Source organism: Stegodyphus dumicola, chromosome 7, assembly GCF_044657685.1.
Source record: "Stegodyphus dumicola isolate Sdum_Otavi_A_Nest chromosome 7, ASM4465768v1".
In the NCBI taxonomy this organism is placed as follows: domain Eukaryota; kingdom Metazoa; phylum Arthropoda; class Arachnida; order Araneae; family Eresidae; genus Stegodyphus; species Stegodyphus dumicola.
Window position 1 is genome coordinate 88,593,824 of NC_140774.1, and position 25,632 is coordinate 88,619,455.

At 34.4% G+C, this 25,632-nt stretch overlaps 1 protein-coding gene across 1 annotated transcript in view; it reads left to right on the top strand.

Moving 5' to 3' along the window:
- Positions 1–25,632, top strand: part of LOC118195817 (calcitonin gene-related peptide type 1 receptor-like) — a 527,958-nt gene that overhangs the window by 272,146 nt on the left and 230,180 nt on the right. Inside the window, exons 4-5 of the mRNA XM_085820565.1 lie at positions 3,620–3,745; positions 21,906–22,000. Coding sequence (XP_085676691.1) covers positions 3,620–3,745; positions 21,906–22,000 — 221 coding nt within the window. The remainder of the gene's footprint in view (positions 1–3,619; positions 3,746–21,905; positions 22,001–25,632) is intronic.

Sequence of the window (25,632 nt, forward strand, 5' to 3'; positions counted from 1 at the left end):
AAGAAACCTTTACGCTAACAATTACTTTTACACTAAAAGGTTTTTTTCCTCTGGATAATGCATAAATGGGTAATTAAAAAAGTGGTCTTCTGGCATAAAGATTATGCTTATGAAGCCTAAGGTAAACCGTAGATATGCTTCTGGAGTACCAGTAGTTGTTAAAAGTCACAAAATAACTGTCTAACACTTGCGTAATTGTTTCTTCATGCCGGCTATAAAAACCAATTGTCTTCTAGTACCATTTCTCTCAAAACAGCTTGAGCAGTAAAGTGATTAATTCTTCTCATAACTGCAAAGTGGTTCCTGATTCCCAAGATCATATTTGTGGAACGCTCAACTCTCCGAAGGCGTCCAACTGTGTTCTTGGCCTCAAGCTTACCGACTACTCGTCACATCTAGCCTTCATTAGACGACTTTCAGACATTACTGGCAACATTTGATCACTTTCAGACTTATAACTTTGTATCTAAGAAAATTTACTCGTGGTTTCTTTATTTGCTAGACTTTGTGCAAATACACTACCCGACATTGAAAATGCAGCACGAAGAAAGAGGGGCTCAAAAATTATGAAAATATCAGGGTAGACGCACGTCACCGAGTTATGCGAATGATGTGAAATAAGCAGCTCTCCAGCGCACGTGGAAAAAGATATAAGGGAAGGAACCTGAAGAACGTTCAATTTTCGTGTCGTTATTTCTGCTAGGGAAATCATTGTAGAAAATTTATTCTTGTCTCAAAAGAGCGTGTAATACAGAGACTGTAGGCCGTCGTCAACGGATGCAGTTCTAGAAGAGAGAGAATTTTACGAGGAGCATGGTGTTCGGAATACGAAGGGCGGGTTGGTCCATACGGCAAATCTCAGCTGACACACACCTGGACGCATCCACAGTGCACCGCCTATGGCAACGATGGTGATCTAAAAATGATGATGATCAAGGAAAGTGGCAAATTCGAGGGGTACAGGTGCAGGCAGAGTGATGTCAGCACACGTGAATCAACGCATCCTCTCACAAGCGTTGGTGCATCCGAAACAACTTCTACTTCCATTCTGAAGCGTGTTCAAGACACCCTTGGATGTTCCCATATCGACCAGAACCATTTGCCTTCGATAGTGGCCTGCACTCGTGGCGTCCGTTAAGAAGACTGCCATTGACCCCACATCATAGACGCCAACGTTTGCAATGGTGCTGGGCTGGAGCGATGCGGGGGACGGAATGGCACAGGGTCGTGTTCTCAGATGAGTCACGCTTCTGTTTCTCTAATGATAGTCGCCGTACAGGTCCAATCCGGGAGCAATTCTGGAACGCCCCACGGCGCGACAACGCGGCATCATGGATTAGGGCGCAATTGCATACGATTCCAAGTCATCTTTAGTTCGTGTTCAGGGCACTATGACGGCCCAGCGATACGTGAATGATATGCTGCGGCTGGTGACACTTCCTTACCTTCAGGGAGTGCCCTTTTCAGCAGGATATCGCCCAATTACACACTTCGCAAATCAGCCGAAGTGTTCGGCAAGGTGTACAGATGCTTCCCTGGCCTTCATTCTCTCCTGATCTCTCACCAATCGAAAACATTTGGGATGTGATTGGATGACATTTACACACCCTGCCATTGCCGCGTTCAGAAAATGAACTGTGGCAAATGGTTGACAGCGAATGAAGAGACATTCCTCAGGGCACCATTCGTTGTCTCATTGACTCTGTACCCTTCGTGTATCGCCGTTCAAGGTTGTCCAACCTCTCAGTCGATGCTGTTCTCGCTCTGTATCACGCATATCATTTCGAAATAACGATCACTTATTGGTTGTTGCTGTTTCTCTCTGTTTGCCGAGGTTCATCTGTTTCTGGCCACTCTTTCTTGATGTTGCATTTTCAATGCCGCGTAGTGTACCTGTGCAGCATTAGGGTTTTGTGTTCGTTAGCATGCAGTCACTTATTATAATTGCACTGAGTCAGGTTTTAATAAATCTTTGTTCAGTTAGAATATTAGACTACTGACTAATAGTAGTTCCTGAAGTAATGAAAATTTCAATAATTTGTGTTCAAAATTTGGTAAGTGAGCCTTTTTGTTTTCGCAGAATATGGTATAGAGTATTCTAAATCAGCATTTGAAGCAACATTCCTGAAGAATTTACAAAAGGTTTTTTGCATATGAATTTTTTTCCACTGAGAATAGTTTCATCTAAACAACTCTCGTAAAGGTGTGTCTGTGTTTTCCGTTCTCATTTTCGCCATGTTTACCTTTTTTATTACTAATATATTGTATGTTCCTCGTATACGAAATATCTTCTCGTTCATCTTCTTTATTTTAAACTTATTGCGTAAAAATTGCAAAATTACCTGTTTTTGTGATGCCATCATCTTTAAAGTCTAACCATAATAGTCAATGAAGAAATTTTGCGCTAGTAGTAAAAGTAAAAGCACTAATGCAAAACATTGGAAGCACAGTAATACGTTTTTTCAATGTAATTGTTCCAGAAATCTTAGCCGACTTTTGAAAATACAATAAAGAAACGTATACAGCATTAGCAAAAACGAATACAAATTATTTAAGAACTGAAAGAACGTTAGAGCTTTGGATTGGACTGAGACTTAATATCAGTGAATATCAGTTACAAATAGGTGAAAAATCACCCATAATATCAAGTTATTTTACAGCGGGATCAAATACGAGAAGCGTTTTTCTAATAAGTAGGCTTTTTTGTTTAGTAACTCTGAAGTTAAGTAATTTTAGAAATGTTCTTAAATTATAAGCAGTGTAAAAAACACAGTTTACAAACACAAATCCCAAAAGCATAACACAGTTTACAAAAGGATTTTAAATGCGAAAGAAATTCACTTAAATGATCTCAAATTTTATCATAATTAAACAAATGCAAACCCAGTATTTTGCATATTTCATAAATTGCTCATTATGTCCACCGTTGCTGATCTAATGGACACCTTCGTAATTAAGTGGTTTTTCCGTACGCGTACCAAACATATCACGATCGATCAGGTCCGTGACAATGGTAATACGGTTACGAAAATCCTAGAGATTAGCGATGAAAACAAGTATTACGGCAAACGTTATGTAAGATAAATTTCGAAGACTCTCTGATTGAAATACTCTTCCAAATGACCTCAATAAGAGTTTCTGGGTAATGAGCCAGACAACTGCATTTCTAAAATAGGTCCTCGCCGCTGTTTATATTTAGCTGTGGCATCAGCAAGCTTTCTAATCGGTCCAAATAAATCTAATAGCATATAGGTAGCTATTGAACCCAATAGCATATAGGTAGCTATTGAACCAGCAAAGGTGACACATTCACTGTTTCTGAAATACATAACAAATTAAGCCTAAGCTATAATTTCGCATAAATTTCTGTTTCCAATCTTGCTTGCCTTCATAATTTTTAATTATTAACTGCCATTAATTTTTAATTCACAATAATTTTTATCAGCACTTTCTTCCTTCGCTGTTACAGGTGGAATTCTCAGCTCTCAAGTCGCCTTTTATCGCCGTTTCTGTTTTTTTAGCACGTAGTTAAAATAAATAACAGTTTTAAAATGTTACTAGTTTTCAGTTTATAGAATGCAAAATTTTTCACATCATTCGTGATTTTCTTTTCCTGCAGATACGCTTCAATGTCCTCGCACATGGGATGGATGGCAATGCTGGTCAGATACACCAGCAGGGCAGACGGCAGAAAGTCTCTGCGAAAGTCACATTTATTTCATGAGTGATCCTCCACCTTGTCCCAGTAAGTAATTTGCCGTCTATTTTACAGTAATAGTACTCTTGAACTTCCACTAGTATTTTTCATATACTTAACATTCAAGAAAGAATATTATAAATTGAATATTCTGAAACATTTATCGTACCCATGCAGGAACAAAATGTTTCAGAATAAAATAAAAACTTTCATGAAAACAATTTCAGTTCTGAGAATTTAGGATATTGAAAAATTATATTTATCTTTTATGAAATCCATAAGGCAAAAAAGTCTAGTTAACAAAATGTTCCAGATGCTACAATGAAATAAATTTTTTACTAGAAGTGCCTGTTTAGAATCAATATTTAAAGAATTAAGGTTTGAAGTTATGTTTTCTGAATATCTTTTAAATCACGCTGTTATATTGTAAGTTCATAAAGTGTTTTAAATTACATAATAAAATAAACTGTGTACGGAATATGAGCAAAACTGAAATTAATTTTGCTAATATTTTCAGAAAACAAAACGTCTTAGGAATGGATTTAAAGGGCAAACAAACTAAGATTAGGCTAGAAAAATAATTTTACTTTAAAGTATTAAAATATTTCATTGTTGATCTTCTGATTAAGTATTTAATTTATTCGTATACTTACAATAAATAAAAATACTTATTTCGTTGATCAATATCTAAAAAATTTTAAAATTTTTATTGTTGTTCTCATAATAATTGATTTTTCTTCTATAAATTCAAGAAACATATTAATTTTATTGATCAATAAAATGTATTTGAAGTCTTTAGTCAACTGTAACTTTATTTCTTGAAATTACAGATTCTACTTCGAGTGCGTTTTATTTGTCTTTCTCTACATTCTGATTTATTTTTTTTTCCTTTTATTTTATTTAAGAAAATGTGCTATGTGCTAACTACTTCATCCATTTTCACCGAAATCCATGCCATTTATACATTAAATAATAAAATTCAACAACATTTATCCCAAACTGATTCTGGTTTTATAAAGAGAATTTATGCATTACAATAAATAATATAATTGATAATTGTTGCAGAACTAGAAATCTTAAAAAGTATTGATAAGTTTATCAGATTTTACCTTAATTAGTTAATAAACACTAGAATACTTAGCTTATTTAAGGTAAGATGGTTTAAGATAATTTTTAAAGGCTATTTACTTTACCTATATATCTTATATTAGCAGCAGACTGTTTGTTTCACAGATTCCTGTGGTCTACAAAAATTTCTTCATAAGCTCCCCATGCATAAAAGAGGTTAACAGAAAGGTTCAAAACAATTATTCACAAAAGCATAAAGTCTTTAAAGCTTATTGACACAAATATTTAAAATATTTTATTATGACTTAAACCATTCGTGATAAAATTGGTTCTATGTAGAAACCTTTGAAAATTCAGTTTGTTTGTAAATACTTGCTTGTAAATGCAGTTTGCTCTTGTCTGAGTAACATAATCTGCAGACTTGCAAAATTTCTATTTCAATTTGTAAACCTGTGTGCGTTTATAAATATGTAGACGTTACATCATCGTGTCTCTTAGAAAGGTTTGGGTTTCAAAAACATAATATTCACAACGAGTTCGCATTATGGATCTGCTTGATCTATATGTCTGTAGAATATTATAATGAAGATTCAATAGATATTTAAAATTGTTTGATTGTTACAACGTAATCCTAGAAACTGCATTGGTGTCGGCTTGTTAGGTAGCTAAAGTCCATAACATTTAACACACAAGATCCATTATGCGAACTAGTCATATTTCGCTAATATACAAGTTGATACCAGTATGCATTACAAATGCATATTTTACAAAACCTCTTCATTAATGCTAAATCTCAGGTTTTTGTCTTACACTGGTGGGCAGTTGCTAAGGACGAATGACAGTGGCTGCGATAGCAGCTCTCAGTAGAAGGCAGAAAAATACGTAAATTTGCATAAAATGCGGGACACAATAAGACATATTGTGCATATGTAAATTTTGGATTGCCGAAGTGGTAGAGCTCAGCACGTGGTAGCGTTAATTAGCATTCGCGTGGTAGCGCTAATTATAGGATTTGACGCGTATTGACCGTTGTTATTCAAACTAAAATTTAACGGGAAAGTAATTGCAATTTTAGTGGCTTCGCGACACCATTTGGATGATTTTACGTGTGGTCGACCTATTAGCCAGATTAAAGAGGGAAGAAAATTACAGATGTTGCGAGGAGTTTAACATCAGCCACATGGCTGTTTCAAGGCTGTAGAAATCATTTCAAGCAAATCGAATGTTTAGCAAACAACAAGGGGATTTGCGTTCGCTGTGCGACACCTGCAGAAGACAGGTACATAGTGCTGTCGACCAAAAGGAACAGGCGCAGCATAGCTAGTGAGGTAACAAATCAGTTACTTGCTGCTACTGGCAAGCCAGTCTTCCGAAAAAGTGTAGCCAGACGTTTGTATCAAAGAGGACTATACGCCAGCCTTATTATGTGCATTCGGTTACAGCCGAAAACATCGCGGCAAAAACATCGCGGACGAAACGTCGCGGAGAAAACAACGCAAGGCGCAAACGTCGTGCTACAAAACATCGTGGGAGAAAGAGAAAACATCTGAGTCCTAAAACATCGTGGTACAAAACATCGTCATCGAAAATAAAGTGGTTCAAAAACTTCGCAGTTTAAAAACATCGTCGTCGAAAATATCGTGGTAAAAATTAAAGTATCTACAAATCATCTCATGACGATAACATCGCAGACAGGCTTTTTTCAGGCTTTAATAAATGTAAATGGATATTCCAATAATGATTTGTGAGCGTAAGATGTAACGAAGGATAATTTTTACTTTCACAGTCTTTTATTGACTAATAAATTTTTGCTGAAAAAGTAAGAAGGAAACTTAAGCATAGAAAATTAAATGCAACTTATAGATTACACTTTTCATGAAAAATTACCAGTAAAAACTTTATAAAAATGATTTATTACTGGCCTCTGTTAGTTAACTATGTCGGTTTAAAATTCTATTGAGTGTTATAAATTGAATTAATTTTCTACGCTTAAGCCTCCTTCTTATTTTCTCAGCAAAAATTTATTAGTTAATAAAAAATATGAAAGTAAAAATTATCCTTCTTTCCATCTTGCGCTCACAGATCATTTCGGGAATTTCCATTTACAGCTATTAAAGCCTGAAAAAAGCATATCTGCGATGTTATCGTCATGAGATGATTTGTAGATACTTTATTTTTTACCACGATATTTTCGACGACGATGTTTTTAAACTGCAAAGTTTTTGAACCGCTTTATTTTCGACGACGATGTTTTGTACCACGATGTTTTAGGACTCAGATGTTTTTTCTTTGCGATGTTTTCTCCTACGATGTTTTGTAGCACGACGTTTTCGCCTTGCGTTGTTTTCTCTGCGACGTTTTCGTCTGCGATGATTTTGTTGCGATGTTATCGGCGGACACCGTGCATTCACTGTCTAAACGTCACCGTTCCCCCATTTTCAATGATGTCACCAGCATCGCAATTGGAAGGATGACGACTAGGATTGCCTACTGTTCTCAGATGAAAGTAGGTTCAGTCTCGCGTCTGATTGTGGACGACAACTGATGCGGCATGAGAGTGGTACTGCATATAGTTCGGTAAACATACAGAAAAGAGATGGATATCCTACATGTAATGCCGTGGTATGGGCTGGGATAATTATAAACGCTTGTACGTCGCTCTATATGCTTTCATATGGAACTATGTCTGGCCAACGATACATTAATGTTGTTCTGCTGCCTCATTTTCGCATGTTCCATATCAGTATTGGGGATAAATTTGTTTTCATAGACGACAACGCAACATGTCATAGAACACTCACTGTCCTGGAGTGTCTATCGTGCTAGGCTATTCAACGCTACGTAAGGCCAGCGCGTTCTCCAGATCTGAATCCTATTAAAGATGTTTAAGATGCTTTGGGGAGGAGTCATAATGTTCGACAACACCCTCCAAACACGAGGACACCCTCATCCGTGCAAGGACAGAAGAAAGGACTAAACTACCTCAACATCTGCTATATAATGTTTTGCAAAGCATGACATGATGTGTGGAACCTTGTCCTCCATGGTGGCCATATCCCGTAGTGACATAGTACGCCAGAATGCCTGCGGATGATAACTGTGCTTTTTTTCACTTTTATATATTCAGTACAAAATGACCATTTTGCCCTTTGAACACTTTTCAAAGACTTCTAGATTTCAGAGCACAATACAATATCTTTATTGTTAAATCCTAGTATTCTGACATCCTTTTATTTCACTTGGCATCCAACCACATTATAGCCGTTTGTGATCACATATAGCCAATGACAAATTCTCCTTACTACTATGACTACAAAACCAACTCAACTTCTAAGCTGCTCTTCTTTTCTACTGAAGTGATCCGTCGTAAGCAATTGTTCACTAGAATATAAAACATCAGCACGATTCATTATATAATTCACCCACTGGAACTCAGTCTCTGCACCCCTCAATTTTTGTGATAAACCAAAATTCTAGCCAGTACGCACAGGAGCCCTAAATAAGACTACATTAGGCATTCCCTTTTAGGAAACTGAACTACAGTATCAGCGGAAAATTCTTTCGATCTTCTAACATAGCATTTAAGTAAGATTTGGGAATCGATACTAACTTCTGAATGCATACGTCTCTTTTCCTAAGAACTAATTCACGGATTTATCTTCAGCCATTTAAGAAAAGAATAGACCCTACCCTCGACGAAGTTCAATAAATTTACGAGGATTTGTTTGAGAACTGGTAAATTTCTGCTCGTTCAATATATGTATTGGTTCGATATCGGCGGTTTCAGTTATCTGTGATTTATAATAGCATGGGAAAGAGAAACTACACTTTTATAAAACTAAAGCGCTCGAAGAGACAATGGGTCGAACATATTCAAATATTAAGATAACCGGCTCAAACATATCCAGCATCAGTGACTTCTCTCACTTGTGAAAAAAATCCCTTGCAGAACTTTTAGGACAGAGGTAATTAAATAACGGGAATGAGTGTTGTCACTTATATGAAGCCTAGCGTTTGTTCTTAGGTTATAGATAACCCATCACAATGGAGGATATTGTTTTCCTCTCACATACTCTGATCGAAATTTATTATTATATCGGCAGGGAATCGCTGCCAGAGAGTGTCTGACGCTTCTTTCTTTGTCTTCGTGATCGTGTTTTCCAGTTAAAAAAAGGCACTTATTTCCCCTGTTTATGAGAAGCCCTATTGATAACCTCAAGCAAGGTTTCGCCTTTGTTTCCTCCTTCTTCACGATTTAGAAATAAAATGCGGATAGCTAAAATTAGCTACTTCCAATCTGGATTTCATCAAGCTGACCACAATGAAGTTAGCTTTCCCTTCAAGTCATTCATCATTATTTGACAACGGCCCGCTATCTGAAAGGTATCTTCTTAATGAGAGGCATTGCATTCAAGTGTGGAATTACTTTTTCCGATTTCAAAAATTTAATGTTTTGGCTGTTATGAACAGTGAAAATGCCCAACCAGTTATCTCGATAGTGTACAGGTGAGGACAGAATCAACCACATTCTGCCGCCAAAATTAATTGCGAAGATAGAGGTAAGCGAAATTCAGTTTCCAACTATACTCCTGAATAATAATTCCTTTGCTCAGCGCGAAACTATTATAAATTTTGCTATGCCAGTTGATGAAGAGATTCAGCAGAAAGCAGACAAACTCGTTCTTATTCTCAACCTCATACATGAATTTTTGTGGGAAGAGAGTGTAGATTCATTATCTTTTTTGATGCTGCAGACGTGTAAAATGAGCAATGCTCTCCCGGGAACATGCCGGAAAAAGGGAGAAAATACCTTATAAGATCAAAGACATTTTCGTACGCTGCAAAATTAATGATGAGGATTTCCTGACTAAGGACTATGTCAAAATCTTTTTTAATTCTTCCAGTATGCGAGATAAGGGTATCGCCTTCCTCAACAAGCCAGAAATTAAATTCAGTGTTATCAAAGTTATCAAGCAGTCAGTCTGTTATCAAGGCATCATCGTAAGTCTCTCCTGAACCACAATCGAAGATGACATAAAAAAGGAGCCATTGTTGCTTAGATTTCTAGTGACCGAGGAAAAATAATTTTTCCGAAAGCATGCTGCAAATGCTGAAAAACTTCCAAACTTCTTTGCAGAAGTAACGAAGACTGACGAAAATAATAAAATATTTAGTATCAGGAATACAAGAAAAATATCTGCATGTACGCGTAAAATCCTAGAAAAAGCAGATAATCTGTTTCTGATGCTAACAATTTGGGCAAAAGCAATTTGGATGCTCCGCGTCACCTCAAGTGTGCTCAAGACCACTTTAAAACGGTGCTTTGCCGAGAGAAGAAAAAGGCCAGGTGCCTCCGATCTGAAGGTGCAAAATCCTTGCAATGCAGAAGTTTGCCCCAGTTGTGGAAATGCTACGAAGGAAGGAAAAATACTAGAAAATTTCCAAGAAATCTTACGTATACGAACGTACCCACTTTACATCACTTTTCAGCACTAGTGCCAGAGAAATTCCCATCAGATATCAAAGACTTGCTGCAAAATAGAAGAATCTGCAAATTCATTATGAAACACATGGACACTGGAAATAAATTGGAAGGTGACGAGTGTAAGATTTGAAAACTGAAACTTGAGCTAGGATTAGTGCAAGTCGTTGAGATAGCAAATTAAATTTTCTCTCCAACTGCAAGATGATTCATTTCCCTGGAGCAAGTGATGTGCATTGCCCAGCCTGCAGCTACTGACGAATTTTCCCTTGCTAAGACCAGAAATCAGCTGAAGTTTGACAAATTCTCCTTACTACTATGACTACAAAACCAACTCAACTTCTAAGCTGCTCTTCTTTTCTACTGAAGTGATGTACTGAACATAGAGGATAAAGTTCCTCTATTCATCTCTCAACTTTCAGATTCTCCCAAGGAGTCTGCCTCATGATTTCTACTCGTCACGGTCTCACACGGTCTAAACTATAACAAATGGAAAGCGTTGACTGATAATTAGCTTTTGTCAGTTAATATACGAGTATCAAAGTATTTTACAGGATATTTTTGATCCTGAAGAAGAGAGATCTGATCTGGTCTTTAATTTAAATATTACGAGTACATCGTAATATTTATGTTCCAATTTGAATATAGGTGTTTCTCAATATTTTATATATATATATATATATATTATTTTTTGATAATGTTCTTATTGATGTTACATATTAGATACATGTGATTCGTGTAAATTATAACATATTAAATTGTTAATATTCATATCTATTTGCAACTAGTATTGTACTTAACATATGTTTATAACTCCGAATATTACATATGTTAGTGTTGCGTTCCGGGCTGCTTAATAATGAATTACTTTTAGTTAAGATTAAAAAATAACTGAATGTGATTTTCGTAAATAATTATTATATGAAAAATGCAAAAGAAACCCAATAAATTATATTTAATGCCAACCCAAATATATGTAAAAGCAAAAGATCTGTAGTATTCGGCAGGAAAAAAACCCTTTTGGCAACTCTGACGAAACTGCCTGCAAATAATATTTCCAACGGAGATTGCAACTAAATTGTCCGAGTGCAATATAAGAAAATAAATGCTTTTGCGTTGCAGCCCCCTATGGACATTTTCGGTCATCATATCCTTAACTTCTCCCCATGCATCACGAAACGTATTACTCCTTAGATCAGGAGAATAATTTATGCCAGTGTAATCACAAAAATATTTCCTAAGCTCATTCAACTCTTTCCCTCCATTCATTTCCGCTATAATTTTTACTGTAGGCACATCACTTAATTATGATCGTTTCCAGAGTTCTTACAGAAAACTAAGTTATAGTTGTATTTGTTTCAATTCTCACTGCTTAAAGCATATGCCGGTTCAGCTTTATAAATAAAACTCTTAAACGTATTTATGACATACTCTTATAAATGTAACTGTTTATTATTACGTTGCAGTAGGGTAATCTTCCTAGCAGAGAAAATAGTTTTAAATGCTTTATAATTATTTAAAGTGTTTTAATTAGTACTACTTACAATATTAGTGAAAACAGTTTTTCGTCTTGTGTAAAATTTGCCACGAGAAATTTCAGCATTTGATAGTTCATTTTCCATCTAGTAAAGCTTTTGATCTGCTTTAAAGCTTGGCTTAGTAAATCAAATTACATGTTAATTAATTATACATACGACTAAATAATGTATCATACTAAAATAGCTTCTAAATACTAGAAAATACATAAAAGTATTTTAGAAGTCTCTCATAGCTTCTCAAAAACAGAGTAAATAATTACAGATCTAAATAGAAGTAAATATCGCTCTCTCGTTTTATTATTTAAAAGCATAATTTTTGCTACAATTTCAAAGTGTTCAGTATCCATATATGCATCATGGATTACATACATATTCAGTCCATATATGCAATACATATACATTATGTACTATCCTTTTCTTGAAAGCGATAGTAGTCTTTATTCTAAAATTAATTCTCAGTTGATTTAGTTTGGCGGGAAAATGTATGTGTAATCCTTGCCCTATACTAAATTAGGTTAGCTGCTGCAAAGGTTTTGGTTTTGGTTTTATTAGATTACGGCAAAGCACTCGAGGGCTATCTGCCTTAAGAGAGAGATGCCTTCGTGGAGGACTTTCTAAGGGAAACTGGCTCGTATATACGTTACACATGAGGAAAACCACGAAAACGCCCCATGCAGCCAGCCCGTTCGCTGGATTCGAGCCTCGGACCAAACTACCAGTGTTCAGCTACTTTACCGCTCGGCCGTTGGTGGACCTGCTGCAAAGGAATTAAATGATTAATAACGGTGGAAAATCTGTATGTCCTCTCAAGTTAAAATCTTGAAACTGCTACTACTATTTCTTTTTGTTGCTTCTGCAATCTGATCTGCATTTTTATCTTTTATAATTAACCTTGAAAGGGTTTGAATGGATAAAATCATTGAACACTAGTCCGTCAAACAGTCTGGTTACATGTAAATGAGACTGCTGATTATAGCTTCTGGCACTAAATAAGATTCTTATGAAAGTGAGGACTTTTTTGCCTGGAGAATCCTGGTAAGGTATTGACGTTAAGTAATGACTGTTTGTAGAACATCTCAAGCGTGGTGCTTAGGAATTAGACTCAGAGACTCCGCCAACCATGCGCGGCCTTCAAGCATGATGCCTGCAGCATGATGCCACACACGGATTCCACTTCCACTAAAAAATCAATTTTTTTTTTTTTTTTTTTTTTTTTTTTTTATCGGAGGATAGCAGGCCTGACTCTTTTTCTACATGATTACTTCTTAAAAGTCACTCTTTGATCTGAATCTCGACTCATCATTGAAGAAGATATGGCTTCAGTCTTGCTACATCTAAGAATGGTGCTCTAGTTCAACAAAAAGTGTCTTTGTTTTTGTAACCTGTTGAGAAAGAAATAGTAGTAAGTCATAATATTTTCATTGAAGCTTAAATTGAACAGAAAGGTACAACGTAAGCTACAAACGAAATCCTCTACCTTGCCGGTGACGTGACTATAACATTTATTTATAAACGAACAGAAGGTACCAGAAAATTCAAGAAACTAATAGGACAGGAGGCTTGACATCTAGGGCATTGCTGCGTACCGTTTAGTTACTAGATTTGTATTAAATGTCGCGTCTGATAAGTTCACGTAATGCTTTCCCCGCAATAGTAACGAAATAATAAATTGTATTCTCCAAAATAATAAATTGTATTCTCCAAAATAATAAACGCTGCTCCAGGTGTTTGTTTTGGTCCGACCTCGATCAATCAGTGGGGCATAAAGCAGGGCCTCTTGTATTCTCAATTCAGTTTTCATTCGCTTTGCGTTCGTGCATTTTGCTTATAAACTAAAATATATTACCTCAGTTACTGTCTTTTAGTTTTCAAGTGCAAAGATATCTTTATTAATGCTGTGCGTTAATGTTAAATTTAAATTCAAAATACATTCTTCTTGGAATAAAGATTTGGTAATAATTAAATTAACCACTTTGAAATGGCAAAATATCATTGCGAAGGATAAGAAAACGAGTCCAGTTTTGAAATCCAGGAAGATCCAAAGAAAAAATATAAAAATTTAATTCAATAAAAATGTAGTTTATATCTCCTGATACATTGTTTTCAAGGAGTTGGCATATCGAGAGAAGTAAACGGATCAGCAGTATCTTAATTAATAATGGCAAAAATTTACTAAGTTTGAAACTTCAGTTAAATACAATACAGTTTGTGGCTTCATTGGTTCAAGTTCATTGGTTTGTGGCTTCATTGGTACAGGCTGGAATGTGAAGAAGACCTTGCTTAGATACGTACAAAGTACAATGCGTTACAATCCAAAATTGTAAGATCACTACGAAATCCATTCATTTGATGTTAAAAGAAAATTGAGTTCAAATCAACGAAAGCAAAATGATGCAGTAAATAAAAATACTAAAAATATTAAAAATAATAATGAAAAAACTCTGCAATCTGTATCTTGCAAGCCATTCATTTTAAAACAAGTGTTTATAGACCAGAAACCAAAGTTATATTCTGAAATTTAAAATAATGTCAATAATTATTCATTTAAATGAACTAACGAAGTCAAATTATAAATTATGCAACTATACAAGAACATATGAACAAAATACCTGCATCTGCCTTCGAAGAACTTATTTAAGCTAACCCTAAGATGTGCACGAATGCACGAGACTTTAAGTGGAGCTCTTAAGAAAATTAAGTTTTAGCAGAAACAAGCTCCTGTTTGTCAACTTCTTTTGGACTCTAGAGTCCGAGGGTATGCATTGCATGCTTAATCTGCTGCCAGTGAATTCGTAAAATGAACTGACTTATTATTCAAATGTTAGAGGTAGTATTTAATTTTAAAAAGAAAATCATATTGTAAATCGATTGCAGATACTGACTCAAGAGAGCTGTCTTGAGGCTAAAAAAACTGAACAAGGCCCTATTTGTTAATAATTTTTTTTTCAAAATGATTACAAAAATATGAGACCTTTTAAAAAGAACGTTTAACTGCGTTAATACATGCAGTCTAGATCATCACCATGGTTTATGTGTAGCCTATCATAATCAACAACAGTTTAAAAGTGAAAATTAGGCTGACAATTGTAATTTAGAAAGGTGCTTTTTTAAAATATATGAATGTTTATTTTTTTAATATTTTAATTCATAATTTAAGATTCGTTTAAAAAACATTGACGCCCATACAGATATGTCCAATTCTTTTGGCTTGATTAATAATAGTGTTTGCTAATATTCTGTTGAAGATGTTTGATATAAATACATAACCTCAACAAAATATAAAACGTTTAACAACACAATGCTCTTAAATTTCAATAGCACAAAACTAATTAATTGAACTAATCACTAATCGTCAGTCTTTACAAAAATCATAACAAACGCTAATATTAATCGAACCAAAATAATTTGAAATATCTGTAGTAATAGTCAAGATTTTTCGAAAGAACTTAGACTTGTAGAGTCATTAGGTTAATTGGAAGCAGAAAAGATGAAAAATATGCAACCGCCTTCGCTGGGAATCGAACCACGGACCTCTGGAATACCGGCCCAGCGTGCTACCGTTACACCACAAAGGCACGCTAGGGAAGTGGGAGAAATACCTTATAGACTATTAATCAAATACTAAAAAATAACAAAATTCCACATAAATTTATTAAAAAGCAGCTTGATAAATTACAATTTTCAATCTAATTTGCATGCTTAAGCTGCTGTTCATGACGATAGGCTACCATTATGGCCATGACGATAGCTACCATGACGAACCATTGTGGTATTTGAGAGTGGATTTATTAACACATTTTAATTAGGCGTCCTTTTCAAAATTCTTACATTTTGTAAAAATTTTGAAAAGGTTGTAATTATCTCTTCTTTTTAATAACAAAAAGAACGACACTAGTTCCTTAATATCAAGACATCCCTCTAAAGACAATTTCTGTAATTGGTTACAAAACATTATTTCTTTCTAAAATTAAATACTACCATTACATATAGCAGTTGAAAAATAATTCAATTTCAGCTGCTTAAGAATTTAGTTGAATCATTTGGCGGACAGATTAAGCATGGAATGCACACCCTAGGTATCTAGACTCCAAAGGAACGCTACAAATTGGAGGTAAAACTCTTTCCTTAAGTTATGCGTACTGTACCACATTAAAGCTTGTTTTTGTTAAATATTTATTTTCTTAGCAGCTCCACTTAAATTCTCGTGCAACAGTGCACATGTCAGAGTTAGCTTATTTAAGCAAAATCATGTTATGCAAAATAATTCATAATAATGCATTCTATAGGTAACAAGTGTTCGTTCTAAAACTAGTGTTTATAAACCAGAAACCAAAGTTATATACTAAAATTAAAAATTGGGTCAATAATTAATTATTCGTATAAATTAACTAACCTAAATCCAATCCAAGAACCTACGAACAAGATACATACATCCCCCTTCGAAGAACTTAGCATAACAACGTAATGGATTTTTGCTGATTTTACAGTTTTAGACCGTAACCGATTGTACATTGAATGTATTTAGATAACGTGCCAACATGCCTTTCACACAACCTGTAGGGATTAGACTAATGAAGATACAAACTGTTTTGCATTTAATTAAAGTTTTGAATTCAGTAAAATTTTGTGATTATTAATTCCCAAACCGATTGATGCATTTACTTCTTTCGATACTTCAAGTCCCTAATGAAAAATACCTTGTGAAGAAAATTCTTTTATTGCACTTAAATTTTTATATTTTTCTGCTTGTTGTTTATTGAATTTCAAAACTGGAGTCTTTTTTTTATTTTTCACAATGACATAATGTTATTGCAAAATTATTTATTTAATTATTATCAACTTTTGATTATAAATTGCACATATTTAGATTTAAATATTCGTATTTATTCGTATTTAGTAAATTTCGTATTTATTATTATTTAAATATTCGTATAGTAGTTTAAGATCTTTAATAAATTTTAACGAATATTTAAGAGGACAGTGGACATTGAAATATATTTTCTTTTTAAACAAAAGTTTTTGTATATATGCGTTTTATAAAATCAATTTATTAAATATATGATACAAACTCGAAATTTTTTAAATTCAATTTCCTTAAAATAAAAAATGGAATTTTTAAAAATAAACGTTTTAAATGCTCCTTGCGCTCTAATTTTCAATATTTTATTCTAACGTTTGCATTAATTTTTTAAAACACTTTGACAAATACGAGGGCTATCCAGAAAGTAGATTACGTTTTGGAATAAAAAAATAAACAAAGTATAGGAAACAAATTTTATTATATACAGATGAAAGCCACACTCAAATACTACTTTTCTACATAGTCACCATACAAATTAAGGCATTTATCGTAGCGATGTACGAGCTTGGAAATTCCTTCGTCGAAAAATTCGGCCGCCTGCGCCTTCAATCACTTCGTTACCTCTTCTTGCTTTTCGCTGATGATTTCGTGCAACAAACTTCGCGAAATTTGTGGAAAACTCAAAGAAAGTTCCGTTATTGTGAAATTTCGATTTTCACGGACTTTAGCATCGACTTTTTCGAGAAGTTCGGCGGTCACTATGCTGGGTCTCCCACTTCGATCTTCGTCGTGAACATTGGTTCGGCCATTTTGAAATCTTATGACCCACTGACGCACTCCACCTTCAGTGATAATGTTGTCCCCATACACTTCACGAAGCTGCCGATAGATTTCTATCGGTTTACAGTTTTTTGCAGTCAGAAACCTTATTACTGAGCGCACCTCGCAGCTCGCGGGATTTTCAATTAACGCAGACATTTCAAACCGTCACAGTATCTGAACGGAGCACAGCACGAACCTCTCACTAGCACGGCTAGATGCAGACTGAGCTGCGCAACGCTCTGACCCCAAGATGGCCGCGCTAGCCCCGCCCCTAGCGGACACAGACGGAAACGTAATCTACTTCCTGGATGGCCCTCGTACATTTGGATATCCGTTTTTTAATCCCAGAAACAATGAAATTTTAAAAATTATTTTGCTTATTCAGTCCCAGTTTTGAGAAAAATTTCACCTTTTGTTGAACTTTGTCATAAATTTAAACTTAAAGTACGTTATCCAAATTGCCTGCTCGCATTTACTATAGCATGTAACAAGATAGTTTCTCACAAATGTTATTCATTTCTAATAATCATTAAGACGCATAAAGAATTTTCGTGACATACGAATTGAGAGTTAAAATTTTTAAATTAAAATACTAAAGCTACTACGCATGACTGAAGTGGATAATTATATGTTTTCTTCGTTGCAAGCTTAAACTGTTTTGACAACTAAATTATTTGCATAAAAAAAAGAAATTTCTCTTTAAAATAATTACAAATTTCTTTATATACAAGTAATACTTTTCCGTAAAATTTGTTATATTTCTGGTGATTATCAGTCATACTCATGCTTCTATGGAAACTGTTAGAAATTGCACTCAGTAGTAGAATCATAGCTGTGAAATTTATTCTAAGAACGTAATTTCAAGACAAGAGTAAGAAATAATTTTTTCTTTTGCTGTCTATTCGTTGATTTTGTTTTTATTAATAAAGAAAATGAAACTTTCAGAAAAGAAATTTTACTTTATAAGAATTTCATATATCTTGCTTTTGTAATAGAAAGAAGGAAGAATTACTCTCTTTAGAGCATCCTTCTCAGGAACTAGATTAGTTTCTGAAAGACGCGATATTCAGAAGAAGAGCAAATGAGATTTTTGTTTAGAACTTTCGGTTTATAACGTACTGAGAAAAGGTTATGAGAAATATATGTTCAATTTAACAACTGGCTACGTCTTAACATATTTTAATATCGTAGTACTAATGAAACATCTCTTAGACGATCCCCCCCCCTTCAAAGGTTTTCAAATGATTTTCTTTTTTTGGTAGGTGGAACTGATCAGCTTAGAAACCATGATTATTAATAATGGCATAGTGCAGATATTTAAATATTTTTTTTTCAGAACTCAGGAACATGATCAATAGGAAGAGCAAAAACAGGGACAAAATATCTCCAAGAAAACAACATCAAAAAAAAAAAAAAAAAAAAAAAAAAAAAAAAAAAAAAAAAAAAACCACTTCTGCCCATTTTTGGCAGGTTTTTTTTTTTTTTTTTTTTTTTTTTTTTTTTTTTTTTTTTGTGCCCTGAAAGAGAAAAACCTGTGTCTGATTGCCCTCGAAATCAATAAAGTTTTATTCAAGCAACAGTGGAAAGGACAGGGATGCGTATGCAGACAGTACAAAATTGTACACTATGTAATAAATTGCTGAATCCTAGCTTTATGGACCTCAAGTACCTGCCAGTGGAAGCTACTGGTATATTCACCTACCATTATATGTGGTCTTGTTTTCCATCATTCATCAATTTGTAACTATCTGTTCCTCTGTAGCACAAGTACTGTTAATCTGAATTTCTTCCCAAAGTCATACATGCGTATGTGTTCATTATTCATTTTCGTTGTATCTAAAGTGTTTTAAAAGTCAAATTAAACGTTAGATATACTTCATTTACCTCCGTGTTCTCTATATACGTATCCTGTAATGCAATACTTTATTATTTAGTTTTGTGTAAGTACAAAATTGAGTTTAGTTGTTAAGCAGGATCGTATTGTATCGCATTATGGTAAAATGCGATTGCTGTTCGCATGAGAGAAGGAATAACTTCATGGAAAGATAGTTTCTTCACAGTTTTGAAGAAAACTGTCTCGTATTCACATTTTTGGTTAAGTTATTCAAAAAATGATTTCATTTAGTCATAAAATCAGCCAATTAAGAATAATGTACGCATTTCTCAATGATATTTTGCAATCTTTACTTCATTTGTATAGAGATGTATCATTATTAGATGACATATTCAAGGCCATGTATTGTAAAGTATAGCTAACAAAAATTTTATTAAAGGCTGTGATGTAAATTTTGCAAAATTTTCTATAAAAATAGAAGTTAACATTTTTTTGTGTTCTATTGTTCTTTTTTTTCCTTTCCAGTAATTATAATTCTAATGTGTGGCACTTTCCAAAAACTGCATTATTGGAAATGGTCTATCGCTTGTGATAAAACTTTCGGTTAATAATTATTTTACTGTATTTTCTTTAAACACTATTTGTAAAGATTTATATTAAATAACATATTAGCAATAAAGGCAAAACATGGAGTAAAACGAAAATTATTCAACAGATATGCGTGAAAGTGATTTAAGAGGTTGGTGTGGTTATTACTAGACCACAAAGTAAATAATAAAGCAAAGACATACGAAAACACCACGTATATTATGACAATCACATCGCGAAAGACCAAATAGGTCAGACGAATGAGCAATGGAAACATTACGCTAGTAACGGGTGTGATATTCTATAGGTGAAAAGCATGCTTGACAACATCGAGGCAAGCTGGCAGTAATGACTCTGATAGCTTATTGTGGCAATAGTGCACATTCCTATAGTAATGTATGTCGGAGCCGGTGGAGGGTTCCTGCAGACACACTGCGACCTGCTAGCCATTGCCCCAACATTTCCCACTCTATATGGGATTGAGGTCCAGTGATCTAGCAGGTCACAGCAGATGTGGAATGATTTCACTCTCCACATAACTCCGCACCATTCGAGCTCTATGCGTGCTGGCGTTATCGCTGATAATTACGCATCGGTACCATTACAGCGATAAGACAGTGTAAAACAGGACGTAAAATTTTGTTGCCATATCGCACGTCTGCGACAGAACCAGCAGGAACCACTTAGAGGTTAGTGCGGCCGTTAATTGCACTCCAAGGCCATATAAGTAAGTCTCCTCTCTTTCGACAGTGTTTGGCACCCAACTGGCTTGTCCCTTGGGTTTCGCCACAGCATTTGCTTTCGAGAATCGTTCTGGATGTTACATCGAGACTCGTCTGTAACGAGCACATGGCCCCACTTCTGTGGTATCGAGCTGCGATGTTCACGGGCCTAATTCAACCCTGATGTGACGTACGATGGAAACAAAGAAATACAAACCCCAGATCCTCGGGCATACATTTTACCTTCATGCAGTCGGTGAAGCTCACTTTGACGAGTTACGGCCGTCCTGCAGTAGTAGAGAGATGCGACGCCAGCTATCGTGCTATTTGTTATCTACGGCGAGTTGCACATAGCAACAGGAAGCAATTGTCTGCCGTTGTGGTTATCGTCCGTCGTCGAGCACGATATCTTCTACAGAGGTTTTAATACTTTTGGTAACGATTACACAGCCTGTTGAGGGCACTACGATGCACATTCAGCTCTCTCACAACAGCGCATTGTTTTGCGCTAGCTTGCATCATCTCAACAGCCCTCCAACGTACTTCATTGTGCAACTGTGGCTTCGGTTAATTATTTCCGCTTTGACTACCTCGGATTACACGGAACTATTGCTGCTTGCGAACTCACGCATAGGTTCTTTATGCCCCTTTTTAAGAAACCTTGGTATGACTGCGGGATTGAGTTTTTTTGGTTGCTTATTTGCTAATTTTCGTTGCTTATTTGCATTCGGCGATGCAATCTCTACCTCATATGTAACTGTGTGGTTTAAGTTGTCTCTTTACATTCGTTCCTTTTCGTTTAGCGTTTGTTGCTTACTTTTTAAGCATGAGTCTACAAGACGTAGCTAGCCATGTCATCACTAATACCTCGTAAAAACCTTTGTATTTTGTATGCTAATCATTGATGGAAACGGAAGAATATAATGGATAAGCATTTCCTAAAATCTTTGCTTGAGCACAAACACCAGTATTTCATTCGATAATAATTAAGTAAACAATAAATTAAAAAAGACTGGCATTAGCATAAATATAAGTATTTCGTCAAAATTTATTCACATTTCATTCATTTTCGTAATCAGCCCTTTGTACTTTTCTATGAGTTCTTATTATTTATCAATTTATTTAGCTCTGTTGTTTTTACTGCTCATCTTAGAAACTTCAATTTCCTCTATTAAATTAGGCAAATTTTATTCCAGTGTATATGATTTAACGTCGAAGCAAGCTATTAACTTTGCTTTGTTTTTATGTAATCATACGTGACTTTTTATTATGTATATATATTCTCATGTTCTGCATGGGGAGTTATTTGTATGTCATTAGTAAATAAACGTTTCTTTCTTATGCTATTTGTAGGATATGTCTCGAAGCAATGTTTACCTAGTGGCTCTTGGTATGTCAACGAACTGAATAGTGAATGGAGTAATTACAGTGGATGTGGAAGAATTCAGGTTTGTATATTCCTATATTATATATTCTGATGCTTTGTCTTTCCTAGTAATTATACCAATGCTCAAATTGTTCTAAGGAAAACAAGAAATTTAAAGAACAAAATTTTTATTTATAGCATAAAATTTCTCAATTTTAAGATTCGCTTTACAGAATATGTAATATATTTGAGTACGAATTTCGATTGTTACGCCAAGCATATTTAGATTTATTAATGATTGAGAAGTACCTGTAAAATAAGACAGTTTTAATAAAAGAATATTTCTATAGTTTCATATAGCAGCATTCATTATTTTAAAATAAATTGCTTGTAAATTCCGAATAGTGCTTAAATCTGTAAATATCCGACCATTAAAAAGAAATATTTAACTCATGTATTATATTACACGATTTAAAAACATTTTCTGCAATTAAATTATGATTTTCCTTCTGGTTATAAATCAGGCGTAATAAATTGTTTCACAACAGCATAGTTTATGCATAGTATTTTCGTGGCTTGTCTCCCAACAAAATACACAAAATATTTATTTTAAAACTTAAAAATAGTTTATGTGAGTGAGAAAATTAGCCAAACTACTAACTCAAGAATATTTTACTTTGAAAAAACGCATCTTTCCCAATATAAAATTCTCTAGTTTCGAAAGTCTCAATCAATGTTATGGGAAAAACATGCCTATCGATGGAAATAATAATTGTGAAGACTTAGGGTATGTATTAGATTTATGTATAACATTGATCTAATATATGTCTAATATAGGTATTTTGGCACGAAATAGGACTTTTTTCTGAAATGACATGCCAATTTTTTTCCCATATTTCAATTCTACGGCTCAACGTATGCCAAACTGCCAAGTTTTGTAAAACTCGCACGAGTAAGTTTTTAAAAAATTAGCTTTCAAAGTTTTAGCTCCTCAATGTTAATTGAATTTTTTATGTATTTATTAATATATCTTTTTATATTACACTTACTTGATTTCTTCTTGCAGAGTTCTAAATTTAGGTTCATTCCAAATAAAATTTACCCATTTCTTATGATTTATCTTTAAAATTTGTATTTTTAAATAATTTTTATAAATTTTTCGAAAAAATTGAATAATAAACTATAACATTTTTACCTTCATTTAAAGTAGATGTATTTCTAAGCATACTTGCAAAATATTAAAGCTTTCTATTCAAAATGCCCAAAGATATAAGTCAATTTACATATCTTCGCGTTTTGAAATTTGGCACATTTGTTGAAAGCGATAACAAGATCAAATGTGGTTTCAGCTCTTTGTTAAAATCATTTGAAAGTAAGAACTATGTCACTTTTTTCCGCTCATGCACAATGTAAAAACGTAGGAACAATTTGGCTTTTTTACGCTGTTTCATTGTAGGGACATTAGGTTAAGTGGAAAAACCAAAGAGATGAAAAATTAGCGACCACGGACATTTGGAATACCGGCCCAATCACCAAATCCTAAGTGTGGAGAATCCTTATCCAGTACTCTTTTAGTTCGGTTGCCACTGCAGAGACATTAGATATTTTTTGGAAGCAGGCAAGATGAAAAATATGCAATCGCCTTCGCCGGGAATCGAACCACGGACCTCTGAAATACCGGCTCAGTGTGCTGACCACTACACCACGAAGGCACGCTAGGAAGGCGGGAGAAATACCTTATATACTCCCATTTTTAAAGGACGACTGGGGTTTTTAGGGAAACCAATCGCCTAATCCTGGGTCTGGAGAGTCATCATCCACAACCCTTTTTAGTTCGGGCTCCACTGTAGAGACATTAGGTATTTTTGGAAGCCAGAGATTGAAAAATGAGCAATCGCCTTCGCCGGGAATCGAACCACGAACCTCTAGAATACCGGCCCAGCGTGCAGAACCACTACACCACGAAGGCACGCTAGGAAAGCGGGAGAAATACCTTATAGCATAATAGAAGGGAAAGGAAAATAGGTTGCCATATATTAAGAAGTTTTCTAAATAAATTATTCTTGGCGCAAACTGAAAAAAAAAATATGCCTAGATAAATTTTTGAATTTCTCCGTAAATTTCGCGCCATATTTTACAAAATTTTAATTATAGGAATAATCGTAGAATTGAAATATGGAAAAAAAATGGTATGTTATTTCAAAAAAGTCTGATTTTGTGTCAAAATACCTATATTAGAACAATGCTATATATATCTAATACATATTCTAAATCGCGCTTTCGAGACATGAAAAACGCAATTTGAATTTTAATAGCAGTAGAACGGGAGACATAGATCTGTCCAATTTTTTTTCTTCGCAGTGTACCTACTATTTAATGGTTTAGTGATGTAGGCAAGAATCGCTTGAACCACCATTTACTTTAAGAACAGTCCCAAACGACTTTTAGTTGAATACGTTTTCAAAGGATCAGAATGTATTAAATCCATTTTCATTATAATGACATTTCACAAATACTGTTATTTTTTCTTTGGTATGCAGAAGTTCGTTATTCCGTACGTTGATTGTTCTATATTTCAGAAATGAAAACATTTCATATCAGTAGACTTCCTAAATTAAAATTTATTTCAGAGCAGCAAGTAGATGTTTTACCTCATTATCAGGTAACGCAATTATCAAATATAAAGAAATGTTTTAGTTAAACAGCAAAGATTTCTTTTTAAATCTTGTTTTGTATTCATGAAAATATGTTCCTTTAAACTTTCCTGAACTGCAAAGAATCTTTTTTCCTTCATTCCCTACTGATTTGAATGGTAAAAAGAATAACACAGTAATTTAAGAAAATTTAATCCGAGAATTTTCTGTAGTTCAAATACAGCAAATGTAACGAGATATCAAAAGAAGCAGAAATTGTTTTAAATTATAGTATTAATTTTATATGGGTAAACTTTTACATAGAGGGTTACATGTCTCATGTAGAACTAATTCCCCCCCTTTTTTTTTTTGTTTTAGCATTTTTTTTTTTTAACCTTAATATGCAGTCTGCCTCTGCACTTTTGTTTTTTATTCCATATGGCATGTTTCAAATTGAATATGTGATGGACTTAACTGTATTTAAACTTATTTTAATATATACATATATGTATGTACAGTGCAACTCGCTTATAACGAGGCCTGATTTAACGAGAACCTGAATATCAAGAGGAAATCGGAAATACTTGGTCAATACAATGTTAAGTCTATGGAAGCATAACTCTTTAACGATAAACCCCGGTATAGCGAGTAATATTTTTGTAGTTCATAAAATTTCTATTAACTTCCACCTCTCCAGCTCAGCTATTCGTTTCTTGGAAAAATTCCTTTAACATTCCGAAGTCATCCGAAAGTTATTGATGAGTCATAAATCCTGCGAATACGTGATGGCCTTTTTCGTCGTCTTGTGGATGGCATTTGCGAAATCATCCCACGACGACTTCGAGGAGACGACGGAGGTTTCTGGTTGGACGGAAGTTTAGTTTGTGTAAAAGTGGCGGCGTAGGGGGACTGGCATGGAATTAATTCTTCAAAATCTTCATTCATAATATATGCTCGTCAAATTTTATCTTCCGATGTCGAAACGTAAATTTTATCAGTTGAAGAAAAGTAAGGATTTTACGGAATTTGAAGGATGACGTAAAAAATTCCGAAATCTGCAAAAAGTATGATTTATCTTCTT